The sequence below is a fragment of the Nestor notabilis genome, unplaced genomic scaffold, assembly GCF_000696875.1.
Source record: "Nestor notabilis isolate BGI_N333 unplaced genomic scaffold, ASM69687v1 scaffold912, whole genome shotgun sequence".
In the NCBI taxonomy this organism is placed as follows: domain Eukaryota; kingdom Metazoa; phylum Chordata; class Aves; order Psittaciformes; family Psittacidae; genus Nestor; species Nestor notabilis.
In genome coordinates, this window is record NW_009916754.1 from 8,288 (window position 1) to 32,097 (window position 23,810).

Sequence of the window (23,810 nt, forward strand, 5' to 3'; positions counted from 1 at the left end):
AGCTACTAGGGGAAGAAGTCTCACTAGGCCATTTCTATAAACACCTTTTCCTTGTAGAATAAGATTAAGGTTTGAAATGAAAGTGGGAGAGATTTAAAAAAGACAATTGCATTGAAGGAAATTTATTTCTTTAAAGCATAATTCATGAGAGAATGTAGGCTTTTCAAAAGACTGAGATTAAGAAAAAACACTTAACAGGCAAGTTGATTTCTTTTATTTAAAATAACAAAATTAGTCTCAATTAAATGTCACCAATTGTAAAATGTCTGTATCATTGTTTGGTACCAGCTGGGCCTGTTTCTTGTATGACAGCAGGTGTATTTTCCTTAGTTCTGTGCTAAACCCTTTTCACAAGGCAGGATTTTTGTGGGCTTTGTGGTGGTTCTTACTCGGTACTCATGCTTGTGTGTTAGCTCTACCAGTGAAGAGTTTCTTTGAAGGAGTAGTCTCTGAAGTGGTTTAGGCCTTAGATCATCAGAGCTATATTAGAACATCTGAGCTGAATGAGGCTTATTCAGATATGCCTGTATAAGCCTCAAAGTATATTATGTGAAGAGCAATTTTCTATCTTCCGGTTGCATTGCATGCATCTAATTTCCTGTGTCACTTTGTATCCTAAACTTAATTGTATCTACATCTTTTTTTAGTCTTAAGTTCTTATTCCTAGTGTTCTTGCTCTTAACCATTCTATTTCATCTTTGGTTTATAAAAGACAAACACAACAGCATAGTATAATCAAGATGTGGGTACACCGAATTTACGATGTGGAATAATAATGTTTGGGGTTTTTTTTCCTCTATCTGGATACTGGATCAGCCTCTTCATGTGGCAAGCATTAAGCATATACTTCCTTAGAACAGCCTACTGTACAACTAGAGCCTTGCTCTTCAGTGTTAATTGTCAGCTCTAAGTTCATTGCACTTATACAGTGCTTCACACTTACATAGTTGGACAAAAAAATTTTAAGTCTTTTTGCAGTTCTTCAGTGGAATACTGATTTCTACCTTGAATAGGCTTTGGTACTGTCAGCAGACCACTTATTTCCTGAGTTATTTATTAATAAACTGAGCAGCACAGATCCCTGTGGGTCTCTACCAATTACCTTGAGCTGGTCAATTACTGCCAGTCTGTCTTTATTTTAGCTTCCTTTACTTCCTGATATCTTAACCAATTATTCATCTGTTCAGGGATCTTAATCTGTTTGGTTTTAGTTTCCTTTGAGAGATGTTGAAAGACTTCAAAAATTGTGGACAGCTTAATTGGTGTTTCCATTAGCCACATGCTTGCTAACATTTTTCAGAGGTTTGTTGGATATAATTTCCTTTTAGAAAAAGCATGTTGACGTCTACCTGAGATATTATACTTTTCCCTATGTCGACTAACACTGTTCTTTATTAAAGTTTTATTGCAGTTTCTAGAAGCTTACCCAGGGTAGACACTATGCTGCTTATTCTGTTTTTCTTTGCATTTTGTAGTCCCTTTATTTAAAAATTGACTCCGTACTTGTCATCTTTCTGAACTGACCCTGATTTGAGAGGTTGCAAACAGCAGTGAATAGTTCAGCTGTTTCATCTTTGATTTCCCGTAGGATTTTTAAGTGAACGTATCTAGTTGTTCCATTGTTTGGTTTTTGTTTTGTTATTTTATTTTTTTTTATTGAAGAAGTAATGTCTCGTGTCAGATCTTTTAGTTAAGAAATGTGCATTATCATAAGCTGGGAATAGATAGGGAGGGGAGAGAAAAGTGAAGACCTATAGAGTGAGCTTGATGAGTTTTGTTGTTCTCACTGGTGAGAAACAAACATACATAAAATCGCTTAAAAGGAAGTACTAGCCATTGAAGTCTTAAAAGTTGAAGTATGCTTTTTCTGTGAGTTCAGATTACCCTTTAAGAAAAATAACTCTTTGGGGAAAAGAATTACTGTATGTGGTAATAATTTGTTGGTTCCCATCCATATAACAATGTATGACAAGGAATTTGTTCTTCAGTGGTTATGTTATTTAGATCTAATCTTCTAATGGGGAAGGCAGAATAGAAAAATGTCCCATTTTTCAAATTTGGATTTGATACAGTTAGGCAGCTTCAAGTTCTTCAGGATTCTGGCCTGAATGGCATAGAAATAAAATGGTTTATTTTGTCTAGCACAATTGAAAACAGCATTTCTTGACAAGTGCCATTGCAGAGTGTTGTAATAGGATCTTCTCTCAAGGCCATTGGTCCAGAAACAGTCAGATACAGAAAAGATAATTAATAGAAAGCTGCAGAAAGTGGATTATTCCACATATGCTATATACACACATATCTATCCTCTTTTAAGTGCAAGTCAAAGTGAGGTGGGGCTGCTGCTTTAATTATCTTTCATTTTATCCTCCAGTGCCTCTATTTTGTATTTAGCTGCAAAAATGGAGAATCTCCCTTGATTTGTTAGTGAAAGAAAAATTCATCTCCATAATGTTACCTTTCTAATCGTATTACAGTTGATGCTGGTTAATTAGTGGCTCATATAAATACACTGGTTTTGTTGATTTTTTTCGACCAGCACAGTTTCAAGTAAGTGAATGTAAATATTAACAAATGCAGAAGAAAGATGGGCGGTTTTGTTACATTTTGCAAGAATGAAATGGTATTGCCAAATAATAAAAACTTTACTGGATTTTATGAGCAGCTTCCTTAACAGAAAAGCATTCTCACTAGCTTTTTACTGAAAGAGGTTACTGCAGAAAGGTGGGTAATTTTTTGAGTCCTGCACAAGTAACACCATAACTGATAGTGTGAAAAACATTGACTGGCATTGCTGGAATTATGATAATAAGGTAATGTATTCATTCTAGCTGAGTAACTTAGCAATTCACATAATTCGCCAAAAATTAAATGTCTATAACTAATGTATAATGTAAGCAAATGATAATTTTCAGTGGCAAGCTAGTTCAGTTGTGTAGATATTAAAATAGAACGGAAAATCAGAAACCAGGGAAGTTGACTAAATGGAGCGGGATTCAGGGAGGGTATGATTAACCTAGGTTCTGGGCAAGAAAAGAGTAGCTAACAGTTCTAGGCAGAAATAACTTAAGCTGTGTCCATTATAAGTTTGATTGCATCTTGATTTCTCTTTTTCTTTTATTCTACATTTGAAACTAATGTTAATTTTGTTCTGTTAACATGTAATAATGACTTCAGAGTTGAAAAACATTGGTCAAGAAGACAATTTAGTTATAATTTGTTCTTGATTTTTCTGTATTACAAATGAGATCCTCAACTTCCACTACTGTATGCTTTTTATTGTAACAGTAATATGTTGCATGTTTAGAATTAGTTGAGAGAATGCTCAGATGTAGCATTCTTTTTCAGAGAAATTGGAGGAAATTTTCTGTGACCTAATGGAACTGCAGTTGTGAATTAACATCTCTTTAGAAAGTTTCTTTGAAGCCTTTTCCTCAAAACATCCTTTTTGTCTTGGGCAGGCTCAGTGGAAAAATAAAGACTGTGAATTCTTTTTTCGTATTCTTAAGCCTTTTATTTTCAAACACTGATGATTCAAAAAGTTACTAATTTCTTTCATGGAATACAGTTTATACTGCAAACGTTTCCCATACTATATTTTCAGCCATGAGAGGAAAAAACCCAAATATCTCAACCAATAGTTTTGGGAATTTTTTCTAAAGAATTGAAGTGTAACTTCTGAAAACTAAAACTAATGTTTTTAAATATAGTCCATTCTTCAAGTATTACCTTTTTCTGATTTAAAGGAAGCTTTGATAGCATTAATGCAACAAATGTATTATAGATGACTATTTTTAGGCTCAATCTTCTGGTACATAGCTGACTATAAGAGATTATTTTAAAGCATTAAAAACATGTCAAAGTAGCCTGTGGGATTAAGAGGAAGAGAAAGAGAGGAAAAAAAAATAATAAAAAGGCAATGCTGATATGTGACTTGCCAGGAACCAAAGAATGACAATGCAGTCATTAGGCACTCGCACATTTCATGGTATCAAAACAATCTTCATGATATATTGCCATTTAAATCTCAGTAGCTATATTCTTTTTCTCTTGCAGTATTTGTTTCCCTTTCTTTCTTTAGGCTAGTGACAAGAGAGCATAGGTACTCCCAAGTTATTATCCTTGCTTTGAGTATGTTAGTAAACCTGCAGAAAAGGAGTCAGTGTTGTCATCTGTTTTAAGTATACCAGAAAATATTCTCCATGCCTATGGAAATGCAGGACTATGGTAATAAGACAATGAAGTCTGAATAGGCTACAGTACACAGTGGTTTGCAGAATAACTAATCTCTTACCATGGACCTTACCAGTCATGCACAGTGTGCTTCAAGTTCACTTAATGGCACAAAAGAGAAAAAGATCATTGTCAAATCCAAAGAATGATGAAAGGAATTTTCCATGGTTGGTGGTGTGTTCCTATAGGAAAGTGTAGAGAAACATTTTTCCAATGATTGTGTTACACTTGAGAATCAAGCAAGGAGGTGCCTCTTACTTAAAACAAAAAAAGCAAACCAGTTTACTTAGTTTTCTTTTTTTCTGAGTTGTAGCAACTGTATTTGCAGTAGTCTAGACTTGGTATTAGAAAAATGGCTTGAAAAGTCTCTTAGAAACAGGGTAAACAGCTTAAATAGTTTTTGTATTAACAACCAAGTATCGATTTTCTGCATGTATCTTGTCTTGCAAGAAGATAGGATACGAAGAGTGGTCTCAAAGTGTTCCGAGTTGATGTATGTGTAATCGCCTGTAGGGTTAAAATAAGTCTGTAGAAATTGAAACAAAAGAGATTTTATGTATATGCATTTTATGAATTGGAACAGTTAAATCCTCTTGATGGTGAAAAATACAATCAAAACTTGAGTCTTTATTGATGAACTTGTCTATCAAATTTTAAGGTTGTATTTAGAGTTATTGATCTTTGTACCTCTTTAAAGAACCAAGAAATAATATTGATTTCTAGGGATATTAACAAGCTACTGCAGCAGTAAAACTGAATTTTATAAAGTGTTTTAAATGTACATTAATCTCTTTAAAACCAAGTGATCTACTTAAGATATTTCTGCAGGAGACTTGCATATAAATGCTTTTAATTTTGTTCCTCAGACTTCAGTTTCTTATATGTGGTTGCACTTTACGGTCCTACAGTCTCCCTTGGGCAACGGTTGCAGTCATTACAAGGTTTCCTTCTGAAAATCAGATATGTTCACCTTCTTTGCATGCAGTATGACAGTTACTTTTCCACACAGGATAATCCTTCTGGAACAGCTGGTGAAAGTGAGGCTTCCTTTGTACGCAGCCTGTCTCCACATAATGCTGTCTAGGATAGTTAGTTTCTACATTTCTGGTTAAGCTTTGGCTTATGCAGGACATTACAGTTAATCATGCTGGATTTGTCCAAAAAAGATTTGTCACCCCCTCCCTCCACTCATAACTGTCTCAAAAGTTTTCAAAAAACTTCCATATAGTCCAGAACAGCTACCTTTGAATCACAGTGAAGGGAATAGTAGGAATACCCTTAATAAGAAACCTTTAGTTATAATTAAGTAAATTTAAAGTGTTGGGTTTTGTTTGTTTTTTTTTTTTTATTATTTGTTTTTTTTTTTTTTTTTTGGTAAAAATTCTCTGTGTAAGGTCGTGTAAAGACACCCTGGATTCAGTGTATGTTTGTAAATGGAAGATTCTGAATGTTAATGAGGTCATGACTTGGATTACCTGTGCAGACAACTCCTCTTGAGGATACAAGCACCTTGTGCCTTAAAAACAGCAAGAGTCCTCTGTGGCACTGGTGCATGATCTTGTAATAGGGAATTACTGTCTCTCTGGGATCTATATGACCAGTGATATACTCCATAAAAATATTTGAGACACAGTTGAATCAGCACAATCTGATATAAGCTTTATGGTACCAAAAGGGTACTGGGTGAAGTTTCAAAACAGAATGAGAATTATCATTAAAACTTTGAAAGTTTATATTTAATTAGTAAGTTTTGTGTAAAACACTGGAAAAAAAAAAATATTACTCCTAGGAGCTTTTTAGTGTTGAAGAAGCTATATATAGATTTGCAGCCTTGGTGGATTCTGCCTGACTTTTTTATCTTGGATGTTGTGCTTTCCTTTGTATTCCAGCACTAATATTAATAATGGAGAAAATGTCCAAACTGTTGCTCTCAAGTATTACGATGATTTTTCAGTTACCAGTTTTGTTTTGCTGATTGAGGCTATCTATACCAACCAGCTAGTGCCACCTAAAGTTGTTGTACTTCTTTGTTGTAAGTGAATTGTCACTGTAAATACACTAGCCTATTGTAAACGTGGGGATTATACTACAGCTACTTACAGGTCTAGCTTAATTTTTCAGCCTTACAAAAAGCTGTGAATTGTGTAGTAGCAAAGGATAGTGCTTTGCACCAAAGGTTATCACACTCAGCCCACAGAATTGTTAGTTGGATTATTTAAAAAATACATAAAATGTATTTGTTATGCTTTAAAAAAGTTAGCTGTATTGCTAAATGTAGCCAGATGCTCTATAAAACTAGACAATAAATAACCATAAATCCAAAAGCCTCATTATTGCCTTTCAGCATTCTTTCCATCCCATTAGGTTCCTTGCAGAAATAAGGTGATATCAGTCATCCTTGTCCTTTGTGCTCAGTTTATCAGATCTTTTTATGCTCTTAAGCATTAATGTTGTTTCAACAGTAATGGGATTTGGGTTTCCTTTCTCTTGACCTGCTTTTTCAAGAAAAGGAAAAAGCGTTCCTTTTTCCAATTTACCCTTCATTCTATGAAACTTGCTTTCTTCCGGGTTCTTAAGACCTATTTCTAAATACATGTGTATCAAAAACTGTTCCATTTACGCTATGGGCTGCCTACTAATGTCAGGGTTAGACTCCACATGGGAGAGTATTAAAACATACTTGTTAAATTGTATTGCTCATAATAGTATAGATAATTTCTTCTCTTAGTGAAAATAGGTTTTTGAAATGCAACCTGTGCTTTACCGGGTTTGTACTTTCAAACTTACTGATTGCTGGATTTGCTTGGTACTATGTTGGTAAGTAACACTGAATTTCCAATATTTATGAAAAAAATCTTTCATATTACCTGCTTATATTTGCTAAATAAAAATTAATTTTACAGGCAGAATAAGCAAGTCTATTTTACTTTGACTTTAGGAGACTTCATGTGAGAGTCTAGGTTTCTGAGCTACATATGTGTAGATTGAATATTGATACACTGAATCAGTTTTCTAACAAATTCTGTAGTGATTCCACGCTATATTGGGAACAAAACTAAATTTCACTAAGAAATACAGAATTTAGTTGATCTGTAGTTTACGGATACTCGGCTTTTCTACTACTTTAAGTTGGAAAATTTATTCCTGGGGAGTCTGAATTCATGTCGTGTAGTCATTTTCCTCTATCTGGCATTTAATCTCTGGATTCTTCCAATCATATTGCTGGAAACTGTCTTGATTTTTCTCTGTAATTTTATGAAATATGAGGCTCTGATCTGTGTATAATCAGTTTAAGCAAAGATAGCTTAGATCTATCTTGTGTGATTTGCTTTTCATCTAGGGATTTGCTGCCTAAGCTTTCACTGCTAGTTAGGATTCCCTTCTACTCAGCCTCTAGGTACCTGCGTTGCTGGGGCGAGTCTAACCCCTAGTTACAGATAAAATCTCTACTGAGTGTACCCACTGAAAAGATGGCATTGTACAGCCCATAAGCTTTCACTTATTCAGGTCCTGCTTTCAGTTTACTTAGAGTTATGTCTTTACCATAAGTATTAAGGAGATCTACCTTCTCAGTGATATCAAAGTTCAATACTTCCAGTAGATAATACTTCCTTCTGTACCTTTTGGGAAGTAGAGAAGTACTTTGGGTTTTCCTTGCTTATTGATATTTTGATCCTGTAACTAAAATTCCCTTGAACATCATCTAATGGTTTCATGGTGTCTCCATGTACTAACAGAGATGCTGGAAACAGAAATGGCACCAAACTTTTCTTACTAGTTAATCTCTTTGCCTTATTTGTACTCTTGTTTACTTTTCTCTCACCTTAAGGCAGCAACTAGATTTCATTCAGTCAGCTTTTTTTTCTGCACTGAGAATTCATGTGGCATGACTTAATCATTCCGTTCCTGATTTTATGAATGTAAAGATGTTTCTGTATCCATGAAAAGATTTACTAGTAGGTTGCTAATGCGTTTCTATACCTTAAAACTACCATTGCAACATTGGAATGCTTATTCAAGCTAATGTTTTGTTTTTGTAATCATCATCATTCATCATAATTTCCGAAATCTTATTATTGCTTCAGTTGTCATTTTACTGATATTCTCAGCCCCTGCTTGCCTCTTGTGCATATCTACGCAGACATCTCGAAATGCCATTTGAAGTTTTGACTTACAAAAAACAGCTACTTGATAGGATTTTCACAGACGGTCTATTTTTCCCAAAAAAAAAAAAAAAAAAATGGCTAGCAAAGCGTAAGGGCTTGCAGATATTCTCTGCACACTACAAATTACTGAAAAATACTTTAGTACTACCCTCTGACAAGTATCTTTCTCTCCCCCAACCCTCAGCCTCAACCCCTTCCCCCCCCCCCAAACACACCAAACCCCCCCAACAAATCAAACATCACTACAGTTGAAGACAGCATTTTAGATGGAAAAAGTATGTCTGAAAGAAGAACTTATGAATGGAAATCCTACCATGGGTAAATTAGGGCATTTGAAGAGCAGTATGATTTAATTAGTACTTTCTCTAATTTCCTTTTGCTATCACATCTCACTGAGTAAGGATATAATGATACTAAGCTACTCAATTTACGCTATTCTGTTTTCTCATTTTTCTTTCATAGGCAATCCACTCTGTGGCTTGGCACCATGAAGGAAAACAATTCATTTGTAGTCACTCAGATGGTACCTTGACCATATGGAATGTAAAATCTCCTACTAAACCATTCCAGACAATCACTCCACATGGTAAGATGAAAAGGGATACCCGCTGTTGGACAACCCTTAAAACACAGAGAACTTATTTTTAATAGAAGTGCATTTTGCAAAACCAAGTATTAAAAATGCAAGTGCAAGTAAAAAAACTGTCATATCAAATTCTGATAGATTTCATTAAAAAGAAGTATCAAGTAAGAATTGATATCACTGCAGTTTTGTCTAAAGCTATAAACTTTAAGCTCACCTTTCACATAAAGGCATTGATCTCAGAATTAACTGATGCATATTTTGCAGGGCTTACTTTCTGCTTGCAATTACAATCCCATATGTTGTTTAAAATACATATAAGCAAGCATCTGTTTCATGTATAAATGTGTAGATTACCATATAAATTCTTGGAAAGGTTTGTACGAGAGTAAGACTAGCATCTGGTAAGATGTTCCCCCTTCTGAGAAGTCTTGAATTAATGTTAAGCTAGGAAATTAACTTTACATGTTGTTCTTCTCTGAAATATGCTGCTGCTATTCAAAAAAGTTCTATACAAATGCCAGGCTTATATGGTGTGCATATGTCGAAGTCATGTTTTAGCAACTTATTTACCTCAGATTCTTAAGTGTGAATGTAACAGGATAATCTGTGAGATTACAGTCATAGCATGAGATGCTGAAGTTAAGAATCCTGGTTTACCTATCTGAGCCTTCAGCAAGTCCATGTTTACTGTGTTGGCTGGGGACTAGAATGGAAAAAGGAAGCTATGGATTTCTACATGATCCTGTAGCAGCGAAAAAAAAAAAAACCTGACTGCTACTGCAGTAGTAAAACTAGTTAGAGAAGACTAACTTGATTTTAATGCTTTGGCCTCTTTTAGTAAACATTTTCATTTTGATTTTGAGCTGCAAATGAAATTTTTTGTAGAACTTTATAGCTGTATCAGACTTTACCAATGTTCAGAGGGAAAAGATACATATTTATACCATACTCTTAAATTCTACAAACTCTGTGGGAAATTGTATCTGTAAAGCTTTAGTTGCTAATGGTGCATACAGTAAAGGATTGGACCTTCATGTTCAAGCCTTAGCCCCCAAGGAAAGCACTCAGGATAAACCTCATTTTACTTTTACGATGACCAATTTTAATTGCAAAATGGTAGACATAAGTTTTAAATCTCCCAGGGCTACTTAAAAGAACTTTTTTAGGGGAGGATTATTTTTTTTAAAAAAAAAACCAAATACTGAACAATGCTTTAAAAGAAAAAAAATAAACCCACAATCTAAAACCAGACTAAACCTAAATATTCTAAGTTGTGCGTTAAGAATTTTACCAAATCTTTAATGATATTATTCCAAGGTAAACTGTAGTTTTCAAAGGTGTTGAATATATGTCTTGTATGAGTGTTCTACTTTGCAAGTTGCAGGGTGAATTTCATAATTCTTCATCATTTTATGGAACTGTAAGATTAATGTAAACAAATAATTCACTTTAGGAAAGCAGTTGAAGGATGGAAAGAAGCCAGAACCCTGTAAACCTATCCTTAAGGTGGAATATAAGACAACTAGAGCTGGGTAAGACTTTTTTGCATCTAAAACAAATGTATGTAAAATAATGCAGCTCTCTGTGAATGTACTTTGTTTCCCAGTTGTTGGGATACGTATTCTGATGGCACTGAGCTATGATAAAACAGCTGAAATAATTTTGGTAAAGTGGGTATTGCTGAATAAACTACAAAACCACATGTGAACAAATTACTACCTACAAACCTTATCTTAGGTAAAGATCCTACTGATGCATAATCTACGTGCTTCTTCCATGCTACTAAACTTACGTATTTTTGCTCAATCCTTTGAGCATATGAAAGAGAAAAAGGCTGATAAAGCACAGAAGAAACTAAAGCACAGGCCTGAAAAACTGAACTTTGGCAAATAGTAGCCTGATGCGAATATTCTAAGTTCTGAATAAGTGTTCCTCCCCCAAAAATGCTACTGACAGAATCTCTTCTGGTAAAGTGCAGTAATTTATGCAGTGAATTGTGCCTAATTATGCACATTGAGAATGTTACAAAGCAGTAATTTCAACAAGAGGCTCAGATGGAATTACAGTATCTCGAGTAGCATGTTTTGTTACCAAGACTGCAATTAGGATTGCAGGATTTCGTGAACTGAGTGGCACTTTTTATTTATGGTTCTAAAGTGCTTTAAAGTGTTTGAGTAAAAAGTGCAATATAAAGATAAAATATTCATGGAAACCTGTTCAGTTTTTGTTGGGGTTTTTATTGGGGGGGGGGGGGGGGGGGGATAGGGATGGCATGTGTTTGTTATGCATTGATTTCATTTGCTTTCCAGGCATTCAGATTTATAGAAGATTGTTACTTAATTGATGTAATAGATCTTACTAGATACATTGGTATACACATATGTATAATAGCAGTGGCTTTGTGTATTTTCGTTTTTGCTAAAAGTAAGGTGAATAGAAATTTAAGATAGTGGCAAATTCCCAATATATGAACATGTATGATCAGTTGGAAAGCCGTATTTTCCTTGCAGAAGTCTGCATCTGTGTATTTCTTTCTCAACTGAAATGTTAAAAGCTGATCTAAAGAAAGATAAAGATAACCAAAAGTAGTCTCAGCTTCAGCAAGTTACAACTTCTGCAATCAAAAGCCTTCTGTTTATGAATAGTCACTCTGAAGAGAAGATGAGTTTGAAGCTTGTTCTGTTCAATTACAATATTACTATGTGAAAACTAATTGACTTTTCACACAGTTCAAAGAGGAGCTTATTCTAGTGTAATTTCTAGTAATACTATGGGGAGACTACTTTTCCCTAGTGTGGTCTTTCTTTCTTTTATACCCCTCGCTTTCCAGTGTTCTCCATATTGTGAAGCTGGAGTTGTGAAAACAAGACAGGAAGCTTTTTCTGGTTCTTAGAGACTACCTATTTGTCTTCTAAGTTTGTAGGTTTTCTATTGCTGTGTGTTTTTGCTTAAGTCTGCTGCAGATAGTGCCTGTGAAGTCTCCAAAGACAAAGTTACCCTCAACAATAGTATGTCTGTAGCTTTATTTCTGGGAAATACATGTAGAAAGGTTACTACTGACAGTCATCCTGTACCTAGGCTAGGGGGTCAAAAAGGCAAGTTCTTCATATATTCCTTGTGAAAACTGGCATAATTTCCAATCCCAGAGAATGTCATTGCTCTCCAGTAATTTTTTCATCTAAAATACTCCATCTCTTCATGAAGTAATGAGTTGCAAAGATAGATTACCCTTTGAGCTTGTTGAAATGGTTTCAATGTTGCCTTTTATGCATGCTTTTCTGTCTAAAGTGGATCTAGAGAGAAGCTCTTGAGCTTCCTAATGCCATTTCCCACCCCTCCGGATTCAGTTCCTACAGTATTTATTCTGCTTGATATTAGCATTATGGTAAAATTGCCCAAGCTTATTCTTCACCACTAAAGCTCTGTGTAATAGAAATTACAGCTCAAAAGTCTTCCTATGAAACAGAGCAAGAATGTTATTGTTAGCTGTCGTTGACTAACTGTAGAGCAGTACCTCTTAGAAAGATAGGCGTATATGATTGGGACCTAGAGGTTACAATAATAATGAGGTCTTCAGATAAGTAAAATTTCTTGATCTGTTAATTTAGTTTGAATATACTATTTTATTGTCTAAGCTCAAAAGCACACTTCCCAAAATGAATTTGTAATTTATCTTCACTAGTACTTCAAGAATTTAATTTTTAAGCTATAGTAACCCTTGGATCTTTTCCACCTTCATTACTAGGTGGAATTACTTTATTATTACTAGGGATTAACTTCTTGACAAATTCATCCATGGCTTGAAAAGGAAGCCAGCTGGTACCAAAGGCCTGACTTCTGTACGTACTGTTCGCCCTCACATCCAGGTTGCCAGAAACTGGGTGATGCTTAACAGTTTACTTCTAAAGTTGAGCAGGAACATCCTGCAGGGTTGTGAGCCACTCGGTTTTATTTCATTTTCATAATCCTGTGTTTTCTGATTTTTTTTTTTGTTTCTAATGAAACATTGCCTCCACTTTGTAATGAATATTTTATAGTGTTTCCCAAGTGATCTTACAGATTTTACTGATGAGAAAATTAGTGTAAAGGGACCACTTCCAAACCTGCTGAAGCAAAACTGTTTTGAAGAAGAATCTCTGTATTAGCCGCTGCTAAAAATGCTACATAGCAACTCTCTAAGAGTTTGAGCACTGCTTTTTGTTAAAGGTTTTCCATTGTATCAGATGGATCTAACTTGGAGAGTTAATTTTACCTCTCTCATCTATTATGTAAAGTACAATACTTCTTAATTTTTCTTTTATATTATGCGTTTCTTTGTAAAATGTGTGTGTGCTAACCTTTTAATATGTATCACAACTGAGGGACAACACTTCAATTAGAAAACACACAGCTTGCATTCATGGTAAATCCACTTTCATTAACATATGAAAAGTTCTTACACAAACCTGTTTTAGTCGTTCTGGCAGACTAAAGTCAACTTTAATCTTTGATACATCTATGAAAAATCCATGTGACGGATCTGTGTAATCTATTCTTAGCACTTCCATTCTTTGCTTCATAGGGATACAGGCTCTGGCAAGCCTGCCCAAAGCAATCTGATTACCTTGAGAAATAAAACCAGGAGAAGCATTTCTTTACTGTGATGTATGAAACATGGAAACTGAAATTTGTCACTTTGTTATTGTCAGTTGATCTTGGTGAACCCACAAGTCTAATAATTACTGCAACTTGTCCTGGCAGCGTTATTGTTTAGGAAAAAAAAAGGTTTTGTGTAGACAAAAAATACTGCAATAAATCATTTCAGCACAATAAGATACTGGAAGTACATCATACCAATATTTTCTTCTTTGCTGACGTCTTGAAAAATATCAAGTTAAATTAAAGTTTGTCCTTTTTCTGGAATTGCATCATGGACCTGACCATAAAAGATTGTCTGAAGTTCCAATATGAAGAACTGAGATTAAATAAACTTGAAGGAAACGGATTCATTTTCTAGAAATACACTTTTGACTGCTGTTGGAGGCAGGATATTGAACTTGGTGGAGCCACAGTCTAATTTATGGCTGTTCTGTGAGGTCTCTTCCTCAGCCAGCAGAACTCTTTGACCCTATCAACTCTTCAGTTATAGGGCTTTCTGAAGGATCAGACAGACTGTGAAGTAATTCCAGAAACTGAAAGCTTATCTCAGTCTGCTTTGTCTTCAGTGCTAAAACCACATAGCACACTTAAGCCAAGCCTGAAAATAATGAAAGGCACATGTGCATAAACTAGAGCCTCCATACATAGTTTTCAAGAAAAGAGATGTACCTAGTCTTTCACATTTGTTTCAGATGCTAACTAGTATAGGAAATACGGTGTTATAGGAAAAGGCAAAAAATAAAAGATCTCTTCAGCTTCTTTTTCACAATATTCCAGGATGGCTTTCTTGCCTACAGATTTTCTCCAGATAGCTGCTTCTAAGGTAGATACTGAAAGGGTAGGATTCCTACCTAAAGTGAGCATAAGAGTAGATCAGAGGAATTTCACAGACCAAGTGCGTGTTTTTTCTCCAGAAACAAAACCTGAAATCTGAGACGGTAATCAATAATAGCTCAAGAAATTGAGATGTATGTTTATAAACAGTAGGCCTGCACATTAAAAGGTATTATGCCCTATTTTAAACATAAACAGTGTTAAAATGAGTAATGACTTCTGATAATAAAGAAGAAAATACATAGTTGTCATGGTTTCAACCCTGCTTGTAACTCAGTACTGCGCAGCCATTTGCTTGCGCCCCCTTGCCCGCTCTGGGTGGGATGGGGAGGAGAATCAAAAGAATGTAAGACCTGCAGGTTTGGAGATAAGAGCAGTTTAATAACTAAAGTACAATACAATACTACTACTAAGAGAAATAACAAGGGGAGAGAACTAAAAGGGAAAAAACACAATAAACACAAGTGATGCACAATACAGTTGCTCAGCACCCATCAACTGATACCCAGCCCAACCCAAATAGTGATTGGTACCTTTTGGGTAACTCCCCCTCAGTTCATATACTGGGCATGATGTGCTGTGGTATGGAATACTCCTTTGGGTAGTTTGGGTCAGGTGTCCTGTCTCTGCTCCCTCCCAGCTTCTTGTACCCCTTCTCAATGGCAGAGCACAAAAGACTGAAAAGTCCTCAATAAGGGTGCTACTGAGTAATAACTAAAAAAATGTGTGTTATCAGCATTATTGTCAAGCTAAAGCCAAAACACAGCACTGCACCAGCTACTAGGAAGAAAATTATCTCTATCTCAACCGAAACCAGACCTCTAATAAAACATGTGTTTATTTCATCTTGCTTTTCAGTAAGTGAAATACTAAACTGTTCTATGCATATTGGAGAAAATGTGGATGTGTTTTAAAATGTGTTTCTGTAAAGACTTAAAAAACTTCTGAAGGGAATTTGCTAGTCGCTCTTCAGGACTAGAAGAAATAGTTTTGTTATACTCAAGGCATTTAATTATGTAGTAGGAGCAGTCTGTGACATGGTAGTTTTTTTAATTTTGTGCATGGTAGTAGGGAGTAAAATGAATAAAATGTCTAGAGTAAATGTGTGATGAAAGAACTGTGGGCATGTATTTGTGTCTTTGCTTTCTTAAAAGATACTAGATCTTTGTAGTTTATCAAGCAGCTGGTTGCTTCTCCAAGACAGTCGTGTTATTGTGGCTGCAAAATTGCTTTACAGTGTTTGAAAAATTGTTCATCCTTCAAAATCTAGGCTAATTCTGTACAGGAAGTAAATGTACTTGATCCTGCTGGAATATTGTATAGTATGGATAAATGGGGTTGTTGGCAAATCTAAATCTGCATTTTAATAGAAAGAAACAATTCTGAAGTTGAACAAAATAAAAAAATCTCATCTTGGCAAACAGTCGCAAAGGTTGGTTAAATAAGTAACACAGAAGAAAAGGTTTGAAAGAGATGTCTGACTTAAGTTATAGCCTTCTAATTCTTGTTTTTTAAACTGTGAAATTCATACCCAAGCTACATGTTGCATGGAGAGCTGGTATGCATTATTCTTAATGAATCTCTGCTTAATGATATCTCATTGAACTTTATTATAAGGTTATAAAAGTGCCCCAGTCTCTTAATGTATCATCTTGGCTTGATCCTACATGCTTCTGCTTTATTCCAGGGAGCCTTTCATCATTCTCTCAGGAGGCTTGTCATATGACACTGTAGGAAGAAGACCCTGTTTGACAGTTATGCACGGGAAAAGTACTGCTGTGCTAGAAATGGATTATTCTATTGTTGATTTTCTAACCCTCTGTGAAACACCATATCCTAATGGTAGGCTCTGTAAAGATTTTATTTTTTTTTTCTCAGTACTTTGACCTCTTCTCTCTGAAGTTGTATCCCATCAGAGTATTTACCATTTCCTTTCTGCTTTACCTCTGGGGATCAGACTGCAGCAGCATCTGTTAATCCCCATTGTCTGAAGTATGTTTTACTTCCCAAAGCATCATAATAGAAAAGTTTATTATAAAACCTGTTTTGCCAGTTACTGGTTGCATGGGTTTTCCGTGTATGGACAAAAAGTAGTTTTAGAGTTTTAAGCTGTAGCTACTGCAGCATGTTTATTGATATTTGTGCAAAAGACCTTTCCAGTCAATGCTAGGTCTTGGTTAGCATTCATGCAATTCTTTTAACTTTAATGACTTTATTCATTACAATACTCACATGAAGGTCATCACTAATCTGTAATCTTCCTTCTGCAGAAGGAGATTTTTTTATGATGATTTAGGTAGTTGGCCCAGATTAATAGTATTATATTACCAATGGCTCCAGTGTTTTTACTCTTCTATCATAGTGTGTAAAAGTGCTTAGCTCAGAATTTGAGGGCACGATAAGCTTTGGAAAGGCTTTCAATTTTCTTATTTTAGTGTCAGGTAGGCTGTCTTTCAATCGGTTTTGTAAGCAATTACACTTTAAACTCCACTGAATATGTGGAAAAGCAGTTTTGGGGTGGGAGGATGTCATTGTTCAGGAATTGGCTTGTTCTCAAAAATACTGTTTATTCCAGTTCCTTTGCATGTTCCTTTTTTTGTTCTTTGAGCTGTTTAAATGCTTCTAGCAAATTGGAAAATGATTGAGAATATTGAATTAAAGGGAGAGCATGGTTTTCCCAAACTTAACTTGAAATATTTGAGTGGGGTGAGTGTATGAAGTATCTTAAGAAACTATAGTCATCCAAGGGGCTTTTTGGCTCTCAACTTGATAGAGTGGAAGGACTGATAACATTCTTGAGACTGTGCATGCAAGAACTATGTTTACCAGTAAGTAACTTTTTTCTTTCTTGTTTTCAGACTTTCAGGAACCATATGCTGTAGTTGTTCTCCTAGAAAAGGACCTAGTGTTGATTGACCTTGCACAAAATGGGTAAGAATCTTGTGTAGTCTTTTTAACGACTGGCTGTAGTCACCAGTGGTCAATGATGAACAAAAAAATCCCTGTAAAGAACATCCTTCTAGGGCAAAACAAAAACCTGTAACTATGTAGCCTCTAAGTCAATTGTGATATCTTAGATATCGAAGACTATGGAATTTGGAAGAAGGTCAAGTATAGTCCTAGTATCTCTGCAGCTACTGAGCAATTTCATTTAGATTTTCCCAGTGTTACATGACCATATGTTGTATCTGAAACTTGTTTCTGATACACCAGTGGCATTAAGCTTCCAACATTCATATGCTGAAACATTAATAAAACAAGCTTTAATGAGCTTGAAATAAAAAAGTTTGTATAAGCCTTTTTTTAAGTAAAATAGTTTGCGATATCTGAAGTTATGCTAATGCTTATACCATTTCACAGTAGAAAAAAATCTTCAGCAGTTTTTTTTTTTTTTTTTTTAGAAATTTATAATGGTCTTTAGGATTGACTTGCAAAGTACTGTTCCACACCTTAATAAAGCAACAAAGTAGATTTTTTTCTCCTACACGAGGTTTCTTTTTGCCCTGTGTTGTAATATGGATTTGTGATGTTCTGTTAAAATTAATCCTCTTTTTTGTTCAATTTTTAGAAGATTGCTTTAACTTTCCAGATAGGTCTGTACAAACTTATGGCTCTGCAGAATGTTTTCATCTGTTGCTAATTTTTCCTTTAGCCGAGTTGTGAAGCTGTAGCCTTTTTTGCCTCTCAAAAAAAAAAAAAAAAAGTAAAAGGGAAAAAACACAATAAACACAAGTGATGCACAACACGATTGCTCACCACCCACTGACCAATACCCAGCCCAACCTGAGCAGCAATCTGGGCCTTCTGGGTGGCTCCTCCCAGTTTATATACTGGGCATGACGTGCTGTGGTATGGAATACCCCTTTGGCCAGTGTGGGTCAGGTGTCCTGTCTCTGCTCCCTCCTGGCTTCTTGTGCTCCTCCTCGCTGCAGAGCATGGGAGACTTGGAAGCTCCTTGATCAGGATAAGCACTACCAAGCAACAACTACAACACTGGTGTGTTATCAGTGTTGCTCTCAGATTAAAGCCAAAACGCAGCACTGCACCAGCTACTAGGAAGGTAAAGAATAATTGTTACAGCTGAAACCAGGAGAGTAGGTTATTAAAAGTGCTAAGAACAGTAAGAATTGGAGTCTTCCTGCCTTTCTCCCTAGAAAAATAGGCTGAAGAGTTAGAAACAAATTCATAGCTCCACATTGCTACCATTAGGACTTGGTAACTTTGGGTTTTCCACAGGCCTTTAAAATAGTTTTATATTTTTTAAAAGCTTACTATAGGGAATAGCAATGTTCTAGCAATATTCTAGGAACAATACAAACTTCAGGTTCTATCTAGAGTACTACACTGTCTTGACAGTGTACTGGATGAGCAGTTAAAGTTGCATAGCATATTTGTTCATAATCTGATTTCGTATGCATTTATTTTTCTCTATGTGAAAAGAGTGCAAACTTAGTCTTTAGTGATTTACTTCTGTTCTGCATTAAAAAAAAAGCTTTTCCTAGGTTAACAGTTCTTCTCCTTTCATCCATCATAGGTACCCTATATTTGAGAATCCCTATCCTTTGACTATACACGAATCTCCGGTTACTTGTTGTGAATATTTTGCTGATTGTCCTGTGGACCTCATACCTGCACTCTATTCAGTTGGTGCTCGACAGAAACGTCAAGGTTACAGTAAGAAGGTATAATATGTAGTATATGGATATGTATTCGAAAATACTGATAATCAGCAGATCTAAACAACATAAGCGTGGCTATGCTAAGACTAAAGCTCTATCTGACTCATTATCCTATCTTTGACAGTGACTAATCGCAGATGTCTGGGGAGGGTATAGCATATGTCAAGGCTGTAGCCATGCTTTTCTAATGTGTTCTCATCAATTGTAAGGAAGCTAAGGGACTTTCTGGAGCATGGGTGTTGTTTATAGCCATTGTTGAACATTTTTTTTTACCCACTCCCCACAAGAGCAGATATGTCTTCATTAGTTTCTGAACTTGTGAAATATTGGAAAAGGGACTTCCTGGAGCATGGGTGTTGTTTATAGCCATTGTAGAACATTTTTTTTTTACCCACTCCCCACAAGAGCAGATATGTCTTCATTAGTTTCTGAACTTGTGAAATATTGGAATCTGCAGTATTCGCAGAAATTTCAATGGCTTAACTTTGCACTGTATGATATTTTCTTCCTCAGTGTATTTGTTAATCTTCCAGGAATGGCCCATCAGTGGAGGCAACTGGGGTTTGATCACTCAGAGCTATCCAGAGATAATTATTACAGGGTAAGTGATACCATAGTGTGGTAGTTAACTTTCTTAGCTGATTAAGTAGAAGTGGGAATATCTTATTTGTGTTATACAAAACAGTGTTCTAAGTGTGGTTTGAATGATTTAAGAAATTAGTTCACTAGACAAGTCATTTGCATAATCTTCTTGAGGCATTAACAAGAAAGCAAAGCAAAATGTGGAAGAGAATGTCAGCACAAAATGAGAGCAAGTGTTTTATAGGGATTATTATGATTTGGTATTGTGATTACATCTGTTTGCTATCAGTATAACCTGGATGAAACTTCTCTTTTATTCTCTAATTTTTGGAAAACAGTTGAATAGTGTTAAAACATAGGAAGCTCATCAAATAGTTATTGAGTTCAGTTCTCAAAGTGAAGCCATGTTTTTTATTTCAAAAAGGATAACCAAATACTTAAGTCTGTTTGTTTTGATCTCTTTTAAGACTGATCCTTCTAATACTACTCTAAGGAACATAAACAAAATTTAATTTATAACCATGCAGTGCATCACTGAAAGTGAGAGCACTGCTATATATTTTTTTTTTAGAACAGCCCATTAACCCTAATGAGGATTACTCACTTTATACTATGTGTTATAGAGACTTTGAGAGAGAGTCCTGGAAAGAAAAGAAAAAAGTCATTCTCAGTTTCAAGCATAAATAAACAAGTTAGGTGACTCATTTACACTGAAATGCAGTATATTTAGGCATCTCCTTTACAAGTGTCACTTCAAATAAAAGGCATCTTCTAAGAAACAACACATGGTAAGGTATACCAAAGTGCTTATGGGAAATGCAGGTAACTGAAATCCATATTTAAAATGGTAAAGTAGCATTAGTACCATGGAATTTCAGGGAGTTAACCTTCAAATATTTTTTGTTTGTTTATTTTTTTAATCCCTTCTGTCTAAAGTAAAGTAAAATACTGGCTTCCAGGAAATTGTGAAAATAGTGTCACTGAGAATACTAATAAAAATAGAATGTTCACCATCTAATTCTAATCATTAGCACAGAGGTCTAACACTTCAACTAACCAGTTCACCATTTTATTAATTTTTTAATATTTCATAGGCATGCTGATGGGTCAATCAAGTTTTGGGATGCCTCAGCAAGTAAGTGTTTTCAGTAGAGATTTTTTCCTATGCAGTACGAGTTTTCTAAACTTACTGATTTCTCTAATGGAATGTAATTGCAGACTAGTCATTCTTACTGTTTCCTGCCTCATGTAGAGTCAGTAATTCTATAGGAAACTTTAATTTAAAATTAAATAAAATTAACATTATTTCTTAGTTAATTGTTTCACGGTTTTTGCCACCTCAGTGAAAATGCACTGGTAGTCCAAGAGCCAGCTAGAATGGAAGAGTTCTGAAAATTTTAGAAGCATGTTATTGAGCATAGAGATGCATAACAGGCAAATGCCTTCCTTTTTAGTACAATTGAATTTCAGTAGGTTGTTTCTGTGTTTTTAGACAGGAGAGACATGTGTTTAAGACATCGGCTCACCATAAATTACAGTATCTAAAAATGAGGATTGGAACCAGTAGTAGTTTTTGCTAATAAAAACAGTAAAAGACACTTCTCTTTGGAACACTGAACAGGCCTGCAGTCAGTTACCATTTTACATTTCTCTTCTCTTAAAGGGTCAGTTGCATCTAATGGTATACACAAGCAACAGTGAGAAATGCAGTAAGAATTCAAATTAGAATGGGCTACACAGAGTTAGATGTTTTAATTAATTTAGTTCTGACTAACCTTACTCTTGGTACTTAAAAGCTGTCTGAAGCAAGCTTGGAATCATTATCAGTTGTCTTTGATAACTTGTGGAAGACTGGTGAGATTCCAAAATTCTAAGACGTGTGTGAGTGTGGGAGGGAACAGATGCAATGTATATGTTAAAAACTGGGAGGAGGAGTATTTGGAGTATTACAATCTTTAATTTCAGTTTGGGGTGGAGGTGGAACCCAGGAGAGAGAGAGGGGGAAAAACAAACCAACCCTGACTGATTGTGTGTGCTTAAAAATTCTTTTCAGTATAGATCTGTCAAAAGGAGATCTTGTTAAAGGCGTTTAGTTTCTTTATAAAACAGATAAATCTGTTAAGGGAGAAACTGAAAGTACACCATATCTTGATTTTTAAACTTCTAAATCTGTGTAATAGCACAGTCTTACAGATGAACTGGGGAAGTGTGATTCAGAAAAAAACACAGAAATATGGAAGAGGAGAAAGGATGCTAGAAATTAAGTTTTCCTAATGGTATGATTAGTATTTGTAGCAGTGATTTAGGGCATTCCTATGCCTGTGAAGTTTGAAAGCAACACCAAGATAGTTGAAAGAAAATGTAAGAGAGAATTAGAACTACAGTTGAGAATGATAATGCTAATTCTTGATTAGCATCCAAGACAACTTTATTCAATGATTTGTACTCAGAACTTAGGTTCCAGGAAAAAACCTGGAGGTCTGGTGGATTGCAGTGCCAGCATTGCATGAGATAAAAAATATCATTGGTATAAACAAGTTGGAATATATGTGAAACCAGTAAGGAATATTACACACACACACACACACACACACACACACACACACACACACACACACACACACACAATTCTAAACTGTGGCAAGGCCTCACTAGAACAATTCTAAGAAACACATTATCAGTAAAAATGTAGGGTGATTGATCAGACAGGACAAAATAAAAACTGGAGGCTGTTAAGTCAGAGATCATCAGTGAGAGGCCATGTATTTGAAATACTATAAGGCGAAAACAAAGGAGCTTCACTTTCTCTGCCATAGATAAGCTTAAGTTGTGGGTATGGCATACTTACCTGGATGTTATTGTTAAAAAGAGATACCTAAGTATAGCTAAGCCTTGAGAAGCTATGAGGGCTTAGTTGACAACTGAAGCTTAATATGTATTTCTCGGTTGTTGATTGTTTTTTGGTGTGTGTTGGCTTTGTTGCTTGTGGTGGTGTTTTTAATACTAACTGATCTTGAGCTGGTCAGGTGGTGCACTGCACAGGTAGAGTCAACACAGGTATTTAGTGATTCTCCTCTGCTCTCTCTTGTTGAATATAGTTGCTTTATTTATGAAGAGAGGTTTCTAAATTAAAAAAATAAAAAAATAAAGAGAAATATGTTTTTTAGATAAAAACTAATTTTTTTTTTTATTTTTTCCCCCCTAGTAACACTGCAAGTACTCTATAAGCTAAAAACAGCCAAAGTATTTGAAAAATCACGGAATAAAGATGACAGGCCAAACACAGATATAGTGGATGAAGATCCATATGCTATTCAGATCATCTCATGGTGTCCAGAAAGTAGAATGCTGTGCATAGCTGGAGTTTCTGCACATGTCATTATTTACAGGTTCAGCAAGCAGGAAGTGACAACAGAAGTCATTCCGGTAATTAGTATAACTGTGCTTTAACTTTGTAGGATTTAGCTATAAGAAGACTGCTGTAGCAATATACTACTTCATTGCCTTTCATTTTATTAATGAAACAGACTAAACCAATTGCCTCAAAACAAGGAGATACATTTTTTGTGGAGAAAAAACAATAAATTATGAAATTCAGAAGAAGTGAAAATTGCACACCAATATTTTCAGATTTTGCAGCCAATAATAGTTTTGTTCTATCAAACTAAATAGTGGATCAAAACTTGGCTGTATTAAAATAAAATTAAAACAAAAGTGATAGAGATGTGGATTTGAAGAATTTTCAAGGCTTTTAGGCAGTTGATTCCTGTTTTCCTCCTGTATTCCTAATAATTACCAACTGTTTTGGCGAAACTTCTGTAGCATGCAAAACTAGAAGAATAGAAGCGTTCTAGACATGCCCTCAGGTCTGTTAAGGACTTAGCTGTGTCACTGTTTTATTCTAAGGTACAATGATGAGTTCTGTCATGAGAGTTTCAGAAGTCCGGTGTTAAATCAGACACACACGTGCAACTTACCTGAATGTATGAGGTGAAAGCTAATTTGAAACCATTTAATTATAAAATACTCTTTATGTGCTAAGCAAAGCATTAATTGTAATGTAGTTGGGTTTTTTTTATTTGGGTTTTTCCC

At 35.3% G+C, this 23,810-nt stretch overlaps 1 protein-coding gene across 1 annotated transcript in view; it reads left to right on the forward strand.

The window, feature by feature from the left end:
- The window catches only part of LOC104413654 (syntaxin-binding protein 5), a gene marked incomplete at its 3' end in the record, with an annotated part of 39,551 nt that overhangs the window by 5,048 nt on the left and 10,693 nt on the right, over nt 1-23,810 (forward strand). Inside the window, exons 4-11 of the mRNA XM_010024715.1 lie at nt 8,862-8,985; nt 10,439-10,517; nt 16,145-16,299; nt 17,316-17,388; nt 18,992-19,139; nt 19,670-19,737; nt 20,813-20,853; nt 22,924-23,144. Of these exons, the coding sequence (XP_010023017.1) occupies nt 8,862-8,985; nt 10,439-10,517; nt 16,145-16,299; nt 17,316-17,388; nt 18,992-19,139; nt 19,670-19,737; nt 20,813-20,853; nt 22,924-23,144 (909 nt within the window). The remainder of the gene's footprint in view (nt 1-8,861; nt 8,986-10,438; nt 10,518-16,144; nt 16,300-17,315; nt 17,389-18,991; nt 19,140-19,669; nt 19,738-20,812; nt 20,854-22,923; nt 23,145-23,810) is intronic.